This window comes from Mus caroli, chromosome 7, assembly GCF_900094665.2.
Source record: "Mus caroli chromosome 7, CAROLI_EIJ_v1.1, whole genome shotgun sequence".
In the NCBI taxonomy this organism is placed as follows: Eukaryota; Metazoa; Chordata; class Mammalia; order Rodentia; family Muridae; genus Mus; species Mus caroli.
The window spans coordinates 94,881,496-94,899,398 of NC_034576.1; the positions used below are offsets into that span (position 1 = coordinate 94,881,496).

At 38.1% G+C, this 17,903-nt stretch overlaps 1 protein-coding gene across 6 annotated transcripts in view; it reads left to right on the plus strand.

Annotated features, from left to right (window-relative positions):
- Nucleotides 1-17,903, plus strand: part of Dlg2 (discs large MAGUK scaffold protein 2) — a 1,891,758-nt gene that overhangs the window by 1,339,222 nt on the left and 534,633 nt on the right. For all 6 annotated transcript variants that reach the window (XM_029479404.1, XM_021169155.2, XM_021169152.2 and 3 more), the window contains one exon: nt 10,616-10,740. In XM_029479404.1, coding sequence (XP_029335264.1) covers nt 10,616-10,740 — 125 coding nt within the window. The remainder of the gene's footprint in view (nt 1-10,615; nt 10,741-17,903) is intronic.

Consider the following 17,903-nt stretch of genomic DNA (forward strand, 5'->3'; position numbering starts at 1 on the left):
CGATTCCACGAAGCAGCTGAGGTACACATCACAGATAACAGATGAGATGGAGTTTGTTATTGAAAGATAAAGTGAGTACTAAAGAGAAGAGAAGCATGCTAGGCATAAAAGCAGTCTGTTCAGTTAAATGAATGCAAGAATTTAGTCAGTTCCTTCCATATCCCTGTACTACATAATTCTGGCACAGAAAATGCATAACTGAATTGTTATGCTCTGAATGGATGCTAGCAAGAGAATGTGGCAGGTAATCGAGTACAGTACAATGTGCAAAATGAGTTGTAGAACTGTTACAAAACTATGTAAAGCAAATGAAGGGGAAATGTGGATCTCTCCAGTCAGGCACTCTATGTGCTGGCAAGGGGATACATGAGGCTCCACAGAGAAAACATAAATGAATCAAGGCAACAGTGAGCAGTTTACAAAAGGCTGACCCGGTCTCTGGCTTGCACATGTTTTCTTTCATCCTCCCAATGTTGAGCTGTGTGGCAGCCATGAGAATGTGCTTCGAACACTGCCAACCACAGGGAGCATAATTCACAGGAACCCAGCTGCAGTGCTCTGAAAGCTGAAATTTATTCTGAAGTTTGCCCCAAGGCCATGCTTCCCCAGAGCTGCTCTGAACAGCCAATGACTGAGTGCCGGGGAGCTGTGGAGGTAGGGTGCATTCTGTGAGATCTAGGATCCAGCTAATGGATTTCATTGTGGCAATCTGGGAGATTATCAACTAACCTCCCTCCTAGGCTCTTTCACTTAGCAGGAGTGGGTGTCACAAGGTATGGTCAGACTGCGGCTCTTCAGCCTCTTCTGGCTATTTCCCCTTTTTCTTTCACAACCATTTACACCTTAATAAAATTTCCTCATTTAATCCTGTGTTGACACATACTTGTCAGTGGGGGGTGGGGGGTGGGGGAAAAGGAGTGTGTGTGTGAGAGAGAGAGATAGAGAAAGAGACAGACAGACAGACAGAGACAGAGAGAGAAAGAAAGAGACAGAAAGAAAGAGACAAAGATAGAGGTTGGGAGAAAGAAAAAGAGGGGTGGAAGAGAGAGAGTCTAACATTTAAAGTTTGATACTTCATTAAACAAAGAATAATTCCTGGATTCCTTTAGGAAGGATAATCATCCAACAGTAGGCCCATGCTCCAGATAGTGACAATACAAAAGGGCTGACTGGAGGCTCTCTCTTATGGATGGAAGGAATGCTCACGCCCTACACAACCTACTTTTGACTATCTCCAATGCAAAGACCATTTGCCATTTAGCTTCATTGTTGTTCTTTTGTTTTTTTATGTCTTTAGGCCCATCCGGCCTCCTCTGTGCCTTTTTTTTTTTTAATTTTGTAACCTTTATGGGCATTTGCACTTGATAGTCATCCTTTGAGCACACACACCAGAGAGAGGGCAGGGCTAACATGCTCAAGAGATGATGGAGTGGAAGGAATAAAGACTAAAGTCAGGAAGAGCAATGAGAGCCAATGAAGTCAGAAAGTGGAAGTTGAAAGAAGCTGGCAGTTTTTAAGGAATAGCTAAGATGAGCAAGATTCGTGTGTTGAATAATGTGTGTGGACTGACGAGCAAGTAGAAGTCAAAGATGACCATCATGAGATCCCCCACTTCTCTCCTAATTCTGTATGCACACTTCTCTAAGCAGATGTCCTTTTAAATGGTTTTCTGGGAACTGCAGCAGATGCATCATTGAAAGTAGATGACTTAGAGGGAAGATAAGCGAATGTCCAATTGCTACCAGCTTAATATTATGAAATGATCAAGAAAGTAAGATACTTTGTTGAAATTTGTTAGAAATATGTTTGTTTCTAATGGCATTACAGGTTGTAAGTGTTCCTGGTATATTTTGCAATAACACTCTTCATGTTATTACTTAGTGCCTAAAATACTGAAGCCTCTCAATGATTCCTGCCAATTTTAAGTAATTCTTACTCAAGGTACCAGTATTTTTCCTTCTCTGCTAGCACCAATGGTTTTCTAAAATTCAATTAATATTCTAAATGAACTTCTCCCAAATTTGCTTCCCCATCTTGCGTGTACCACAGTGAGCTCTATGCTAGCCTCCATGGCACTGGCTTCCATCTTGCTGACACCCTCGCAATATGGCTGTTATTATCTCCATTTTACAAAAGAGAAAACTAAACTCAAGTTTGAGAATAGAAGTAATCAATCTCAGGTCCAATTTCATGCTTATTTACTAATTAGAATTTTTTTATTTTTTATGATATCAATACACATGATTAAAAGCCTTTCTAAAGTCAAAAACAAGAGTATTTATTACATGTTAATTATCCCACTGCTAACAAATTAATCTGGAGCTTAGAAGGAGCTGGGTAACATAATGAAAACAGTATTTAGAACCTGAAAAATATTTCTTTGCATTTTAAATCCAGTGAGTTGTTGCTATGTATATTTAGATAACTCAATCAATCTTGTGTTTGAGTTCTTAGTGTACAAAGAGAGGCTAGTACTATTCCCAGGTTGGGGATCACAAAACACTATGTCACTGTTTAGCATGTAATAAAATGATTTGTTCCCTTAAGAATATTTAGTTTGCTATTTAGAATTTTATAACTTTTTAAATCCCCCTTCTAAACCAAGTATGCTGAGAAATTCCTTTAATCCCAGCCACTTGAAAGCCTGAAGGAAGAATATGGCAAGATTAAGCCCATACTGGGTAACTTGATGATGTTTGTCTTAAAATAAAAGGGCCAGAAGTGTGTCTCAGTGACAGGGTGTGTGCCTAGCCTGTGCAAGGTCCTCGATTCAATCCCCAGTACCTTTCACAAGATATTGTAGATATAAGCAGGGTATTTGAACTCAGGCTTGTGCTACAACTGCTCTGATTATTGCTACCACTGTATGGATGTTTGATTTCAAGAATGGATCTGTGGGTATGTGTGTGCCAGGGTATGTGTGTGTGTGTCTGTGTGTGTGTGTGTCTGTGTGTGTGTGTGTTGTACTTTAGAAAAACAATGCCACAACAAAACATTACACATAGCTATGGCTATTTCCCTGAGATAAATTCCCAGTACAGGATCATTTTTTTAAAAATAATATTTTTTTGAATTTTTTATATTACGTATTTTCCTCAATTACATTTCCAATGCTATCCCAAAAGTCCCCCATACCCACCCCCCTACTTCCCTACATACCCATTCCCACTTTTTGGCCCTGGCATTCCCCTGTACTGGGGCATATAAAGTTTGCATGTCCAATGGGCCTCTCTTTCCAGTGATGGCCTACTAGGCCATCTTTTGATACATATGCAGCTAGAGTCAAGAGCTCCGGGGTACTGGTTAGTTCATAATGTTGTTGCACCTACAGGGTTGCAGATCTCTATAGCTCCTTGGATACTTTCTCTAGCTCCTCCATTGGGGGCCCTGTGATCCATCCAATAGCTGACTGTGAGCATCCACTTCTGTGTTTGCTAGGCCCCGGCATAGTCTCACAAGAAAGAGCTATATCAGGGTCCTTTCAGCAAAATCTTGCTAGTGTATGCAATAGTGTCATCGTTTAGAGGCTAATTATGGGATAGATCCCTGGATATGGCAGTCTCTAGATGGTCCATCCTTTTGTCACAGCTCCAAACTTTGTCTCTGTAACTCCTTCCATGGGTGTTTTGTTCCCAATTCTAAGAAGGGGCAAGGTGTCCACACTTTGGTCTTAAGTTCTTCTTCAGTTTCATGTGTTTTACAAATTGTCTCTTATATCTCGGGTATACTAAGTTTCTGGGCTAATATCCACTTATCAGTGAGTACATATTGTGTGAGTTCCTTTGTGATTGGGTCACCCCACTCAGGATGATGCCCTCCAGGTCCATCCATTTGCCTAGGAATTCTTTTTAATAGCTGAGTAGTACTCCATTGTGTAAATGTACCACAATTTCTGTATCCATTCCTCTGTTGAGGGACATCTGGGTTCTTTCCAGCTTCTGGCTATTATAAATAAGGCTGCTATGAACANAGTGGAGCATGTGTCCTTCTTACCGGTTGAGACATCTTCTGGATATATGCCCAGGAGAGGTATTGNGGGATCCTCAGGTAGTACTATGTCCAATTTTCTNAGGAACNGCCAGACTGATTTCCAGAGTGGTTGTACAAGCTTGAAACCCCACCAACAATGGAGGAGTGTTCCTCTTTCTCCACATCCTCAAATATTTTAAATGAGAATTTTAACTTCTAAAATACAATACAATACAATAATATAATATAAATGTGTGTGTAACATTATATAAAATGATGAGCTTTTGTTATGACTTTCTCTTTTTGGCAACTTTTTGGGAGGAGTGAGTTCCTTTAAAAGAGGAGCCTTCCTATGAGCATTGTGCTTGTAATACTGGCAGCTCTCAGCTGTTGCTTGTTCTGGTGAGAAGAGATACCGCAGAGCACATGCAGCAGGAAGCACCGTTTATCTAGATAATGGCTTATGATTTTGAGGATAGTCAGCAAGTGTGAAAAATTGGTAGCCAGGAGAAAAAAAAATAGGCCATGCCAGTCACATGCATTAGTCATGGAGTCTAGCCAACTGAAAGTATAGAAAAGCCTGTCTAAAACCCCATACAGGTGTTGCCCTTACCAGCATGACTCATCTCTAGTGTCTATTGATGGTGTTGAACTTCAAAACTCAGTTTATTAGCCACAATTTTCAGGATCTAAGAGTGTCAGCCAGAGGTCAGCTGGTTCCCATGGAGAGATGCCTTTCAGAAGAGGATTGAGCCAGAAGCTCTGGGACAGATGTCAGGAGATTGAAACGACTAAGCCATGGAGAGAGGCAAGCCGCTCTCCCTTTTGCTGAGGTCGGTTGTGTGTTGTGGGCTAATGGCAACATCTAGAAGAGACAGGAAGCAAAGGCAGAAAGCACTTCAAATCAGTCCTTACCTAAGTTCAGAAAAACATCTCCTTAAAAAAATTGCAGAGACTAATGAGACCCATCTGGAAGACTGATTTTAGTAGGACTACAAAAGCTTTCAAGAATTCTTGAGATCAAAAACACAAAGCAAGTTAAATTCTGTTTACATCTGCATCTTTCCATTGTGGAGTGCCCCTCATCCATTCATCCTTTTCCTTGGTGTGGGATTCGGGTCAGGGAAATGTATAGTAGGGAACAGAAGAACCACTGCATGCTGTGTGTTGTAGTCAGTTCTTTAAACAGTGGTTAAGTGTTCCTTTGTTGTTCTCAAAGCAGCTACTTTCAAAATTTGTTGAATCACAGAATGTTTGAAAAACACAACAGTGACGGTCTTCCCCTTCTAAAATTTCTTCAAACATTTTCTTCACTCTATTGCAAGAATAGTTTTCCTGTATCTAGTCAATAATTCCAAAGAACCCCTTAAAGTCATCCATTTTCATTCTTGATAGATTCTTGGGTCCTCACACTCTTTGACTAGTAAGCTACTTTCTGAGAAAAGGCTCTGCCCATTCCTTCAAAACCAACATGTCCCCAATTTGGATGTCCCTGTATCAAAGTTCCTTCTGGAGCTAAGTCAGAAGTTGGATATTCCATCGTTACCTTTTTCATTTTTATATTTATATAGGTTAAAGTGATTTCTATTTCCACAATGCATTTCTCAAGGAATTAGAGACTGCTATTCTGTGTCCTGTGTGAGTCTTGCCTTTAGTATCACTTCATGTACAGTCTCTGTAGGTGTTTCAACTAATTAGTCATCTGTAAAATATTTATTGATAACACTGAATTCCAGATAAGTCTCAAAAAATAAAGAACACTAATGTTAAGATAGAAATAGACAATTACAAATGAAAATATGTAAAAGCTAGAAGATCATGTTGCTAGGTTACAATTTATCCTACTAAGGGAAAAAGCATTAAAACAATGTAATACCAGATAAAAGTGACCCAAGTTAACATACACATCTCTAAAAATACAAGAGAGAAATGTGGCTGACTAGCTACTGAGAATACAATTCCATCCTTGCAAATTACCAGAGTCTGGTTCCAGGCATCAGTGTCAGTCAGTTCACCTGAAACCCCATCCCCAAGACGACCAAAAACCTTTCCAGGCCTCCAAGTGCACCAGGCTCATGTGCATGAACACATGCAAAGATACAGATATACACATAATCAATTCTAAACATATCTATAAATAAAATCAACAAAGACTAGAGAGATTTATTGGTGGTTAAGACATTCATGGCCCTTGAAGATCTGTGTTTGATTCCTCATATGCTAGCTCATAGCAACCTGTCACTGCAGACCCAGCTGATGCCCACTTCTTGCCTCCTCAGGCAATGAGCATATACACAGCGCAAATGCATACATGCAGACACTTACTTACACATAAAATAAATCTTTAATAAAAAGGCAAAAGAAGTGGCCTATTTTGAGAGTTTGGGGTGATCATTTAACATTATCTGGAGCAAACTTAATTCAACAGAATCATGAAAAGAACCCATGATCAAATGAGATTTCTCTTTGGTAGTCGAGGACTATATACAAACATTAGATGTTACAAAATGTATCTTACATGATAAAAACCTGCCTGAATGAATATATTACAGAATCAATTCCCTTGTTTCTAAAATTCCAATATCACAGATGTATAGAGAAAAACTAGAACTTTTATAGAAACATGAAAAACTCTACAGTAACGTGGAAAAGCTCTAAGTACTCAAGACAGTCATAAGAGAAAGGTAAAAGCTAGAAGATCATGTTGCTAGGTTACAATTTATTCCACTAAGGGAAAAAGCATTAAAACAATGTAATACCAGATAAAAGTACACATACCAACCGATGGGAAAAGCTAGAGAGCTCAGAAAGGATTTAACACATTTACAGTCAGTTAATCTTTGAAAAAAGTTCCAAGCGTACATAATGAGAAGTAATCTTTTTAATAAACGTTGTGAGAAAACCTGGATATACAACAAAAGTGTGTGGACCCTTATGTTACACCACTAATAAAATCAGCTCAAAATTGACTTAGACTTTAAACAATAAGATCAGAAATCATAAACCTACTGAGGAAACATAATCTAAACTACATTGTTTTGCACAGTGTTTTGTTTTCATTTTCTTTAAATTTAACCCCCAAAATATAGTCAGCAAAAGTATCGCATTATCTACCAAGGGAAGCAATTATAATAAAGATACAGATATGAATTTGAAGAAAATGCTTACAAGCCATGTTGGGGATATGGGATTAATCCAAAATATATTAAAAATGCAAATGAAAACCACAGTTTCTCTGCACATGCCCTTCAATGGCTGTTAGAATGTGGCTAAGAGGGAGCCTTATTTGGTATGGTTGGGAAAATAAATTAGTATAATCAAGCACTGAAATAGTAGTAAAGTCCTCAAGAGACTGAAAGCAGAGTTAACGGAAACGCTAGCATTCAAACTTTTTGTTGTTCCTCTGACATCTTGTCATCAGTGTGTGGAGGTTTCTACATCTTCATACTCTGCTAGGGAAATTACAAAGTAGAACTATGGGCACATTCCTGAAATGCCAGAGCTGAAAAGCCTGAGGCTAGTGGATCTTGAGTTCTAGGCCACATTGGCCAACATGGAAACAGTCAACGTTGGAGGTCAGTAAATGTGCATCCTGGAGTAGATGGGTAAAGAGAGTTTGGTATGCAATGTTATTCAACCTATAAAGAGCAAGTGTTCCTATCATTGGTGATAACAGAATTAGACAGCACTAAGCTAAGTAAAATATACAAAAGATAAAAAGATAAATACTATATATTCTCATATGTGAATCTAAAGCTATTGATTCATATAAATAGAGGATTAGTCCTTACCAGACACCAAAGATCAAAGGAATGGATGATAACAAAAGGTGATGATGGGTCAAGCAAGAGAAATAAATGTGATTTTTAGGTCACTAGTGTATAATGAAATCTACAGGTGATAAGTGAATTCTGCATATGCCAATGTGCCTGAAACTAAATTTCAAACCTTTCCATCATAAGAAAATATTAAATGTCTGAAGGGGTAGGTATGCAAACAGACTAATCTTTATGGATGACATTTAAAATCATATTCCAACCATGTGTGCTATAGCTGTAACTATCAATATAAGCTTGAAAAATATTAGCTGATATCAATGCTATCTGAACAATATCATTGAAACTGAACAGTTGGATCATGACCAGACCCAAGACAGACTACTGTCAGCTTTCCTTTTGTCCCTTGAGTTCCAGAAAGACACAAATCATCTCCTTTTCATATCTTTCAGTGCCTTCAAGAGTCCTGGGGTAGACACTTGGGATCATGAATGTTCTGTGATCCAAAGGGATTCACATGCACTCTGCTATCCTGAGTGTCATGACTAAGATAGAGCCACGCATGCTGTCACCTGGGCCATTCTCCCTTGCCGCTGTTCTTCCTCCGTAGCTTTAGAGCACTGGGACAGGGTTGACTTTTGTTTCTGGCTACTCTACTTTACATGCCTCCTAAATTAACATAGTCCCTGCAGGTCTCAGCCTAGTGAAAGGCATGGAACAGGGAACGTATAAACAGCAAATAAAATGATGATTGTGTGGATAATAATAAGTGTCTGTGCTTAATGAAAACTGAGATTTTTCAAAGGACCTCATTATTAGAAAAGACATCAAAGGTATAAACAGGGACTTAAAGGTTTAAAGGTTTCTTTTTTGTTTGTTTGTTTGTTTGTTTTTCAAGAAAGGGTTTCTCTGTGTAGCCCTGGCTGTCCTGGAACTCACTTTGTAGACCAGGCTGGCCTCGAACTCAGAAATCCACCTGCCTCTGCCTCACAAGTGCTGAGATTAAAGGCATGTGCCACCACTGCCTGGCTTACGGTTTCCATTATTTAGTTATTTATTTACTTATTTACTTATTTAATTGTGTTGGTGGTGTATTTACTACATGGGAAATAGCAGAAGTCAGAAGAGGGCACTGGACCTCCTGCGGTTGGGATTAGAAGTAGTGTGTATGTGTATGTGTGTATATGCAACCATTGTTCATGTCTCTGCACACACACATGGTATTGTCTGTCATGTAGCTATAGATGTCCACATAAAATATAAGATTTTACTCGCTTTTGGCTAATTTTAAATTTTAAGCTTTCAATATAAATGTCCAACTATGGAAGAAATCCTCGAAAATTCACTTTTTTATATTTACAAATAATATTTTTTAAAAAGAATGTACTAAGCCAGAGTTGGAGAAATTCTAGGTGCTCACATATGATAGTACTCATCCAGGAAGAAGACTTCAGTTTGGTTTTGCAGCCCACATGTGTATAGGCATACCCACCTACAGCCTCAGTAATTGTCATTGGGAGAGAGACAGGGTGGCAGCCAGCCTTGGTCAAAAATGGTAAACTTCAGGTTCAGTGAGACCTGGTCTCAGGAGAAGGGTAGAGAGTCATAGAACAAGGCTCCTAACATCCTCCTCTGGTCTCTTCATGTGCACACACAGGTGTGTGTACTGCCAGCCCAGGTGCACACACAAGCATACTCACCAAAAATATTGCTGAACATTACCTTGCCATTTACTGTAGCATAACTATCAACTTATATCTGACTTTGTCTTGACATTAGGGTTTTATGACTAATTGAGTGCCCTAGTTAATTTCTCTGGTTTAAGTGTTAAAATTTTATTCTTTATCTGTTTTTTTTTTCCCTAGAGTGGAACTTAATCAAGCAATCATAAACCGAGTAAGCTATACTTGTGGTACTAGCATGAACAAAATTAAGTACCTAGTAGCAGGCAAGTTTAAATAAGTGAGGATAAATGATCTTAATGAGATATTACTTTGCCATTTAAAATAGTTAATTTTAAAAGTACCTAGATGTGGGGAAATGACTAAAGTAAAACTCGAACTGGAACAATATCAGGACACAATTGTGGAAACAGAATGTAACCATGGTGATATGGATCAAAGAGAATATGTAAGTAAGAAATGTTTGGAGATGATAAGTGAATTTTGAGGGATCTCTCAGTCTGCCTTATTTTTGGAAGACACATGCATATTGGATGTCAATTACTGTAATCTAAAACAGTATGCGAAGTTTATCAGAAAGTGTGCTGCTCAAACTTTCCTACTGAAGAAGTAACATATGGCTTGTCTGTTGCCACTGCAAATGGTCTTTGTTCAGCACTGGGAGTCTCTCATGTGTCCTGGCTGTAGAAGGGGGCCCTGCCTTCTCATGTCCAAGTGTTTTACATTGGAGCCCATTTGTTGATGAATAATTTATAAAGCAACTGAAGTTGAGGCAACAGGGCATCATCACACAAATTTAACTATTCTATCACATCTTGGGTTTTATATAATCACTTTCCATTTCTCATGTGAATGTATATTTTCATAGCTGATATTCTAAAAATCCTTTCAATGTCCCATGCGCTTTATTTTCAAATTTTCATTTCTTATTGATAATGATTATTTTAACTGCTGCATAAAGGAATCATTTTTAAGTAAAAATTACACCACTCCTTGAGTTATTGCAAAGCAAAGACAGGAGAGTTCCTCTGACCTTGCTGTGTCTGCTGACAGCAAGCTTTATGGTTTTGTACATAAGACTGCTATCACCAAATTTCCATTTGAGTAGTAACATGATAACACAAAGAGCCAGAGGACTAGGTTTTAAATGACAGCACATCATTTAATATCCATTTATTGTTTCTACAGGGAAATTCAGGCCTGGGATTCAGTATTGCTGGAGGGACAGATAATCCCCACATTGGAGATGACCCTGGCATATTTATTACGAAGATTATTCCAGGAGGTGCTGCGGCAGAGGATGGCAGACTCAGGTAAAGATCAAAAGCATTAAAATGACTCGATCAGTTGATCCACTGCATCAGGTAGTCACATTTATACATTTGGAGAACAATAATTTTATAAAATTTCGGGACTTGGAAGGTTATCAAGGTTTTCTATAGTGACGCTGCAAATCTTTTCGTACTCGCTGAATTTCAAATTGTATCAAATTTGTGTATGTTGATACCTAACAAATGTGACATTTGGCCAGACACTGTCAGGAGGGGTTATAAATATATCTTTGATTCTCATGGGGTCCTATGTCTACTTGGAAAGAACAATAATATGAATTAAGTCAACAATAGAGTATCTAGAATCAACACTGTACATTAGGAACTCAGGTACTGTTAAAGGCATGGATATAGAAGCTTTCACAGGGTTTTATATAGATGCTTAAATAGAATCAGAGGAACTTTCTCATTGGAAGATCTAGATCTTAAAACATAATTGGGTAATGCATTAAGACTGCATAAAACTGAACTGAGACATAGAGAAAGTAAATTGTCTGGGAGACTAGAATAAATGCTGCTTTGTTTGGAAAAAGACTGTGAGCTGAGTTAAATGGGTGGAGTAGAACCAAGATAGCACCTAGGGACAAAGCAGTAGCAGTTGGAGCCTGGACCTGTTCTTTTAGAACCTGGAAATGGGTTGTAGAAATCAAAATCACCCACATGGAGCAAATAATAACTAATATACAATACAACTAGGAATTAGGAACAACTTCTAAAAGGCACAAAAATTTAAGGGTTCAGAAACTTACAGAAGCCATCCAATATACATAATATATAACAAATATATAATAAATAATATATGTATATAATAATAATAATATATAATAAATTATATATTACAAATAACCATACTTGGCTATAGATTCATATAGGTCAAGAAGATGCAATTATATCAAAAGATATAATTTCTTTTTTCTTTTTAAACAAACTCTCACAATATAAGCAAGGATGCCCTCATACTTGTGGTACTATTGTTTCAACCTGTTAAATCCTGGGGTTAAAATTGCATGCCACTCTAGCTGGTGATATCTTATATTACCTATCATGTGGATATAAGCGGTTCAATAAATGCTTGCTAATGCATATCTGTGATATTAATAAATAGGAAAAAGAGGTAAAATTGACATTGGGGATAGAGTTGATGTTAAGGGAGGAAACTTATAGAGATTGTTGAAAATTATAAGGAAGATTCTTCAAGAAGTGTTGCTAGGTTTCAGATTTTAAAGGATGAGAAAGAAAGAACACATTCCTGGATACAACTATAACAACTGGCACCCTATAGCTAAGAATTGATGAGATGTAAAGACATAAATCATTACTAAGAAAAAAATATTAGCACTGAGGTACATTCTGGCTAAATTGACTGGACAAAGGCCTGGCTGAAGGAAGGCCAGAGTGAGAAGATATTAAAGGACAGATGTAAGGTAACTGACCAGATATCAAGGGTGAGGGATTTCTGCCAAGTCAATTCAGTACAGTTCTTGCTGAGACTGGGCTGAGTGGGCCAAAGCCAGAGATCATGGTCAAAGCCTCTAGGAAGTGAACTAATAGGAACCTTTCTGTGGTTTGCGGAAGAAGTGTGTCTCTCAGAGAGTTAAAGGAGGTCTTGTAGGTCAATGTGGCATTGGCCAGCATGGCATCGCATTGGGAAATGTGAGTGAGTGAAGCAGAAATACAAGCCTCAGACCCTTGCTCAGTGTGCTTTCATTTCACATGAATAACCTAGTCTTCTGTTTTTCTATTGAAATAGGCAAAGACATCTATTCTCTATCAGGCTGTTCTGATACGGTGATTACATGAGACAGCTGCATCTTTGCAGCTTGTTGAGAAGAGCTGTATTTTTTTTCAGGTTCATTTGCATATGACTTCGGCCTATAGTCCTAGCATTTGAAATGCTAAGGCAGGAGGCTTATCATGAATTTGGGGCAAGCCTCAGCTAAAAAGTGATTTATGATCCAACCTAGGCTACAAAATGAGACTTGAGACTCTGCCTCAAAGAGGGATGAAACTGGAAGGAGGAGGAGGAGGAGGAGGAGGAGGAGGAGGAGGAGGAATCAGATTGGTTGTAGGAATAATAATTTAGAAGTTTGAGGGCCTTACTCATCATCCTCAACTATTTGCTATCTGAAACAGAATGATCTTTCACCTTCCTAGTAAATTCATGCATTGGGTTTGAGGTAGAACAGTTCTTATGTGCTTGCTCTGAGGTTAGGAATAAAAGAACAGCATTTCTGAGACAACCACCTTTTGCTGCCTACCAATCCTAAGTAGAAAACTCATGTCTATAGAAAAGGGAAGCTTCTTTTCTTGGGAACTTAACTCCATGGTTGCATATAATCCTGAAAGGCAACATTTGTAGAGTGTTCATTATATGCAGTGTGTTCTTATGAATATGCTGATCTACAAATCCCTTCATTCTGATCTCTGTTTCTTAGCCCTTGTTCTGGCTTCCCAGGCTATGTGTGAGTATCACCTCCAGTGGTTGTGCACTGAAAAACCTGAAAAAAATCTGTCCTATGCTTCTCCCTGAAACAATAAGATATATCTACTCCCTAATCTAAAGTACATCCTTTCTCTGTTTGAAGAAAGTTCTTGAGTCTCTCCTTTATTTTGGTAGAACCTTCTAATATTATTAAGGTTAAACCCTCCCATGTTCTTGACTGATATAAAAACATCTAGAGTTCAAAGATAACTATCAGCTGAAAACCTGGCTTGTGACTTAAATACAGATTATTAGAATTGGGGAGGTAATCCTGTCTAAGACCAACATTTTATGGAGGGAAACTGGAGCCAGGAAGAATGACACCTTAAAAGATAAAGCATTTGACATAAAACATCAAAGCGTCTTGACTCCAACAATTATTATCAGGAGAGAATAATACACAGGCCCAAACTAATCCCATACAAGCATTTGCTCAGTATGATGGGAGCAACATATAAAGCTGAAGTGACAAGATCCAAGGGCTACTTTTGTCTGGCCATTTGTCCCAAGGACATAGAGAAAAGTCCCCTATTCAGACTCTCGAAATCCATGGATTATAAGGCTTATTACTAACAGACTTGACCTTGGAGGAGTGAAACTTCCCTCATGGGTATTTCTCATCTGTCAGATGGTGAGAGTACTGGCCAAGTCACTAAGATGTTCTGAAAATACGCTGATATTACTGAAGTCCAAAGAACATAATAAGCATACAAGACATTCTGACAGCACTCCCCTTTCCTCCTTATCTGCCTGTCTCTATGGTCTTCAGCCTTCTTTCACTCTGTGTCCTTCCCAAGCTTCTTTTTTCTATGTTTTCAAGTCCCTCTTTTCTTGGTTACACAATAGCATGATACTAAAGGTAACTTTAAAAATGGAAATGGTATCATTTTAAGTTATTAAATGTCTAGTGAATATTTAGGCAGTACCCGACTAGGAATATATAAATGTGTGTGCATGCATGTGTGCTTGCATGCATATGTGTCTGCCTAGAAATCTTAAAAACATGAGAAACTTTCTTGTGCTTGCTAAACTATAACCAATGCAGTGTATTTATATAGCTTTAAAGAACAGATAAAGTGAGAAATGGACTTCTCCCCACATAAACTAGACTCCAAGCTGAGGCGCTGTCTCATTGGTTCTCCCAGAAAACAGTACAATATTTAGAGTAAGAAGACCTGAGTTACATGGTCTACTTTCTAGCTATGTGGCCTTGGGCCCTTTGGAAGCCTTTAGTTTTCTACTTGTCTACTACAACATTTGACATATGATCATGTAGATCAAGAAGCTTATGCAGACAATTTACCTGAAAGGGTAGATAGACTAATTATGAGACCCAAATAAAATTCAGTTACCTGGAGACCCATCAGACTGCTGAACTTGAGCACCAAGCCTTCAGAAGCTAAGAATAAACTCAGTGCTAGGAATAGGCATTCTAAGATGACCCCCAGTTAGGTCATATAATGAAGGTCACATTATAACCTCCAAATAGACAGAGCCTTGTGGAAATCTCTTGCTTAGACCAATAATGATAGATGAACATTTTTCAAAAGTTTGTCTTTATTCCCCATGATTACACATACACATGGCATGCAGTGGTAGATTTCTGTTTTTCTGGCAGGTATTTAATTGGTAGTAAGGTAGAACATTGAAGAACTTACTACCCATTGTTTCTTTGCCCTTTAGAAGCAGTCATTAAGATTTGAAAGCATCCTTTGGCTTTAAAGATTAGCCTGTGGTAGAAAAAGCCCTAGTTTCGTTTTGCTTTTTTTTTTTCTAGAAAAATAGATACATTTTCATCTTCTAAAGACTATGTTTTATTTCTGTCTTTATATCTGAATCACAAAATCCCCTCAGTGTAGCCTGAAGTCCCTAGATTCTCAATGACCAAATTTGACATGTCTTCCTAGGGAAGAGCTATCACATGACATCCTTTGCTTGGCCATGCAGCAATGACATTTTACACAATGGTGCATTTATTAAACCTGTCTACAGCATAAAAGCAGAGTGCAGAAGAGGGCTGCTTGCCAATCCTGACAAGTGACACAATTTAATCTCCTAGCTCTCGACACAATCATTTCTATTTCTTGACAGAATGAAAAGAGGTGTTATTTTCTTTAGGTCTATTGCTTCATTTATTACCTCTATTTCTGTTTACAGGTAATGGTGCTTATAAAATACAAGGCAATGTGTATGTTCAAACAGTAATGTTAATTATGCTGAGATTTCGCCCTTTGGACATTGACTAGAATCCATTCTCCATGTCCAAATGACAACATTGTCTTTTTTGCTGTCCTTGAACAGTCATACCTTATGTGGTATCATTGATGTATATTCATTAAGTCACAGATGATTTAAGAACATGTGAAAAAAAGAAAGGAACAGGCAAAGAAACAGAGAAGAGGAAAAAGAGAAATAAAGATAAGATTAATAAATAAAGATTGGCAATAAGTGGAAAATGAAAATATCATATAACTAGGAAGTGGAAAAACTGAACTTAGATTCAATTTTTTGTCTGAAAATCACAAGTGCCAAGTTGAACAAAGAATATTTTCCAGGAACCCCACATTGAAGAACATACTTGAGGCGGTCTAAGGAAATAAAATATTCCCAGCAATTGAAATGATATAAGAGATTACTTCACTACTTGATAACTCTCTATTTTGAAGCTCTGTGAATATCTATGATTGCAAATAAAATCTCCATGAATCACCCTGTACATTTCCATTTCTACCATAACCCAACTGATTATGGTATTCCAGTGACTATGCTTATGTTAAAGTTTCCATTCAAAAGTAGAGGCTTTTGGTGCTTTCAGAGTTAAGTCAACTTTTTTTTTAATTGCTATTATGATTTCAAATCCCATTCCAAACCTGGCTGTGACTCTGAGCTGAAGGTTTCCATGAGAAGTGCCTTGACCACTGTTCAAGGAAAATGGCAACAGGGGCCTCAGCGGCACTGCAAATGGTTGGAATTTCAGTTGACTCATAGATTGTCCCCTTTCATCTCTAGCCAAATAAAATAAAATAGAGGATGGGGTGACAGTCCTGTCCTTTCTTTGGTTTCCTCTTACTCATATTATCAGCTATAGTATGTAGAGAGCCTACTTGGACAAGAGAAAGAAACCTCTTTCTGTAAGTAGCCTTGAAGTGACTGTCAGCAGGAAGTCTGCAACTGTTGAACACTACATGAGAAAATTTCTAAGTACTTCAGCTGCACTTCTGTGAGGATATCAGGCACCCACCTGCCATGTTTCAGAGCTTCAGGAAGCCCCTCAATGATTCCTCCCTTTTAGACTCTTGCTAAATACTTGGATAAAGGTATTTGAAATATTTTTGCAGCAAGCAAGTGTGGTTTTGTTGTTGGTTGTTGTTGTTGTTGTTGTTGGAATACTGTTTTGAGATTTCTGAATATCTACATGCCAAAAAATGAATCTGGGTCCTTACTTGACACCATATACAAACATTAACCCAACATGATTCGTAAACCTAAGCATATAAGCTAAAGTTATGAAGCTATAAAAGAATATGGATAAATCATTAAAACCTTAAACTGGGCAATGTTTTCCCCATGGTGTCAAAAGGACAAGTAACAAAGTAAAAAACAAAAACAGATAAATTAGATTTTATCTAAAACCTTTTCTTTCTTTTTTCTTTTTATCAGGTACTTTATTTATTTATATTTCAAATATTATCCCCCTTCCCAGATTCTCCTCCACAAGTCCCCTATCCTCTCCCCCTCCCCCTGACTCTATGAGGGTGCTCTCCCTCCGGCCTACTCACTCCTTCCTCAGTGCCCTAGCATTCCTCTATGCTGGGTCATTGATCCTCAATAGGACCAAGGGGCTCCCCTGCCAGTGATGCCTGATGAGGCATTTCTCTGCTACATATACAGCTGGAGACATGGGTCCCTTGCCCCCGTGTGTACTCTTTGGTTGGTGGTTTAGTCCCTGGGAGATTTGGGGGGTCTGGTTAGTTGATATTGTTGTTCTTTCTATGGGGTTACAAACTCCTACTAAAACCTTCTCTTGATTTCAAAATACATTGTAAAGATTAAAAACAACTTTCAAAGCAGGAGAAAAATACTTTAAATAACAGATCTGATAATTTAATTATAGCCATAACATATAAGAGCTGATATAACTCTACAATAGAAAAACAATACAATATCAGAGTAGTTAGACTATGTCTATACTAGTTTATTACCCTTGCTGTAACAAGTTATCACATCTTGTGGCTTCAAGTAATACAAATATGCTCTTTCATAATACTGAATAAGAAAATTCCAAAAGATCAATCTTCCTAAGATAAAGGAACATGATAAAGGGCAGCTTCAATACTACAAGAGATTATTTGTTTTCTTGGGTTTTGTTTGTTTGTTTAATTATGTTTTCCCTTAGTTTCTGAAAAGCACTTGCATCCATTGCCTCATGAATGTGTCATGATGGAGCGTTGAACTCTTGTTTTTTGATTTCCTTCTCTGATACTAACTCCAACAACCATGTCCTTTTGATAAAATCTCCTGTGATTACATTGGACCCATTCTACTATGTGGAAGTGCTAAATACAAAGCACTGAGCCGGGCGTGGTGGCGCACGCCTTTAATCCCAGCACTCGGGAGGCAGAGGCAGGCGGATTTCTGAGTTCGAGGCCAGCCTGGTCTACAG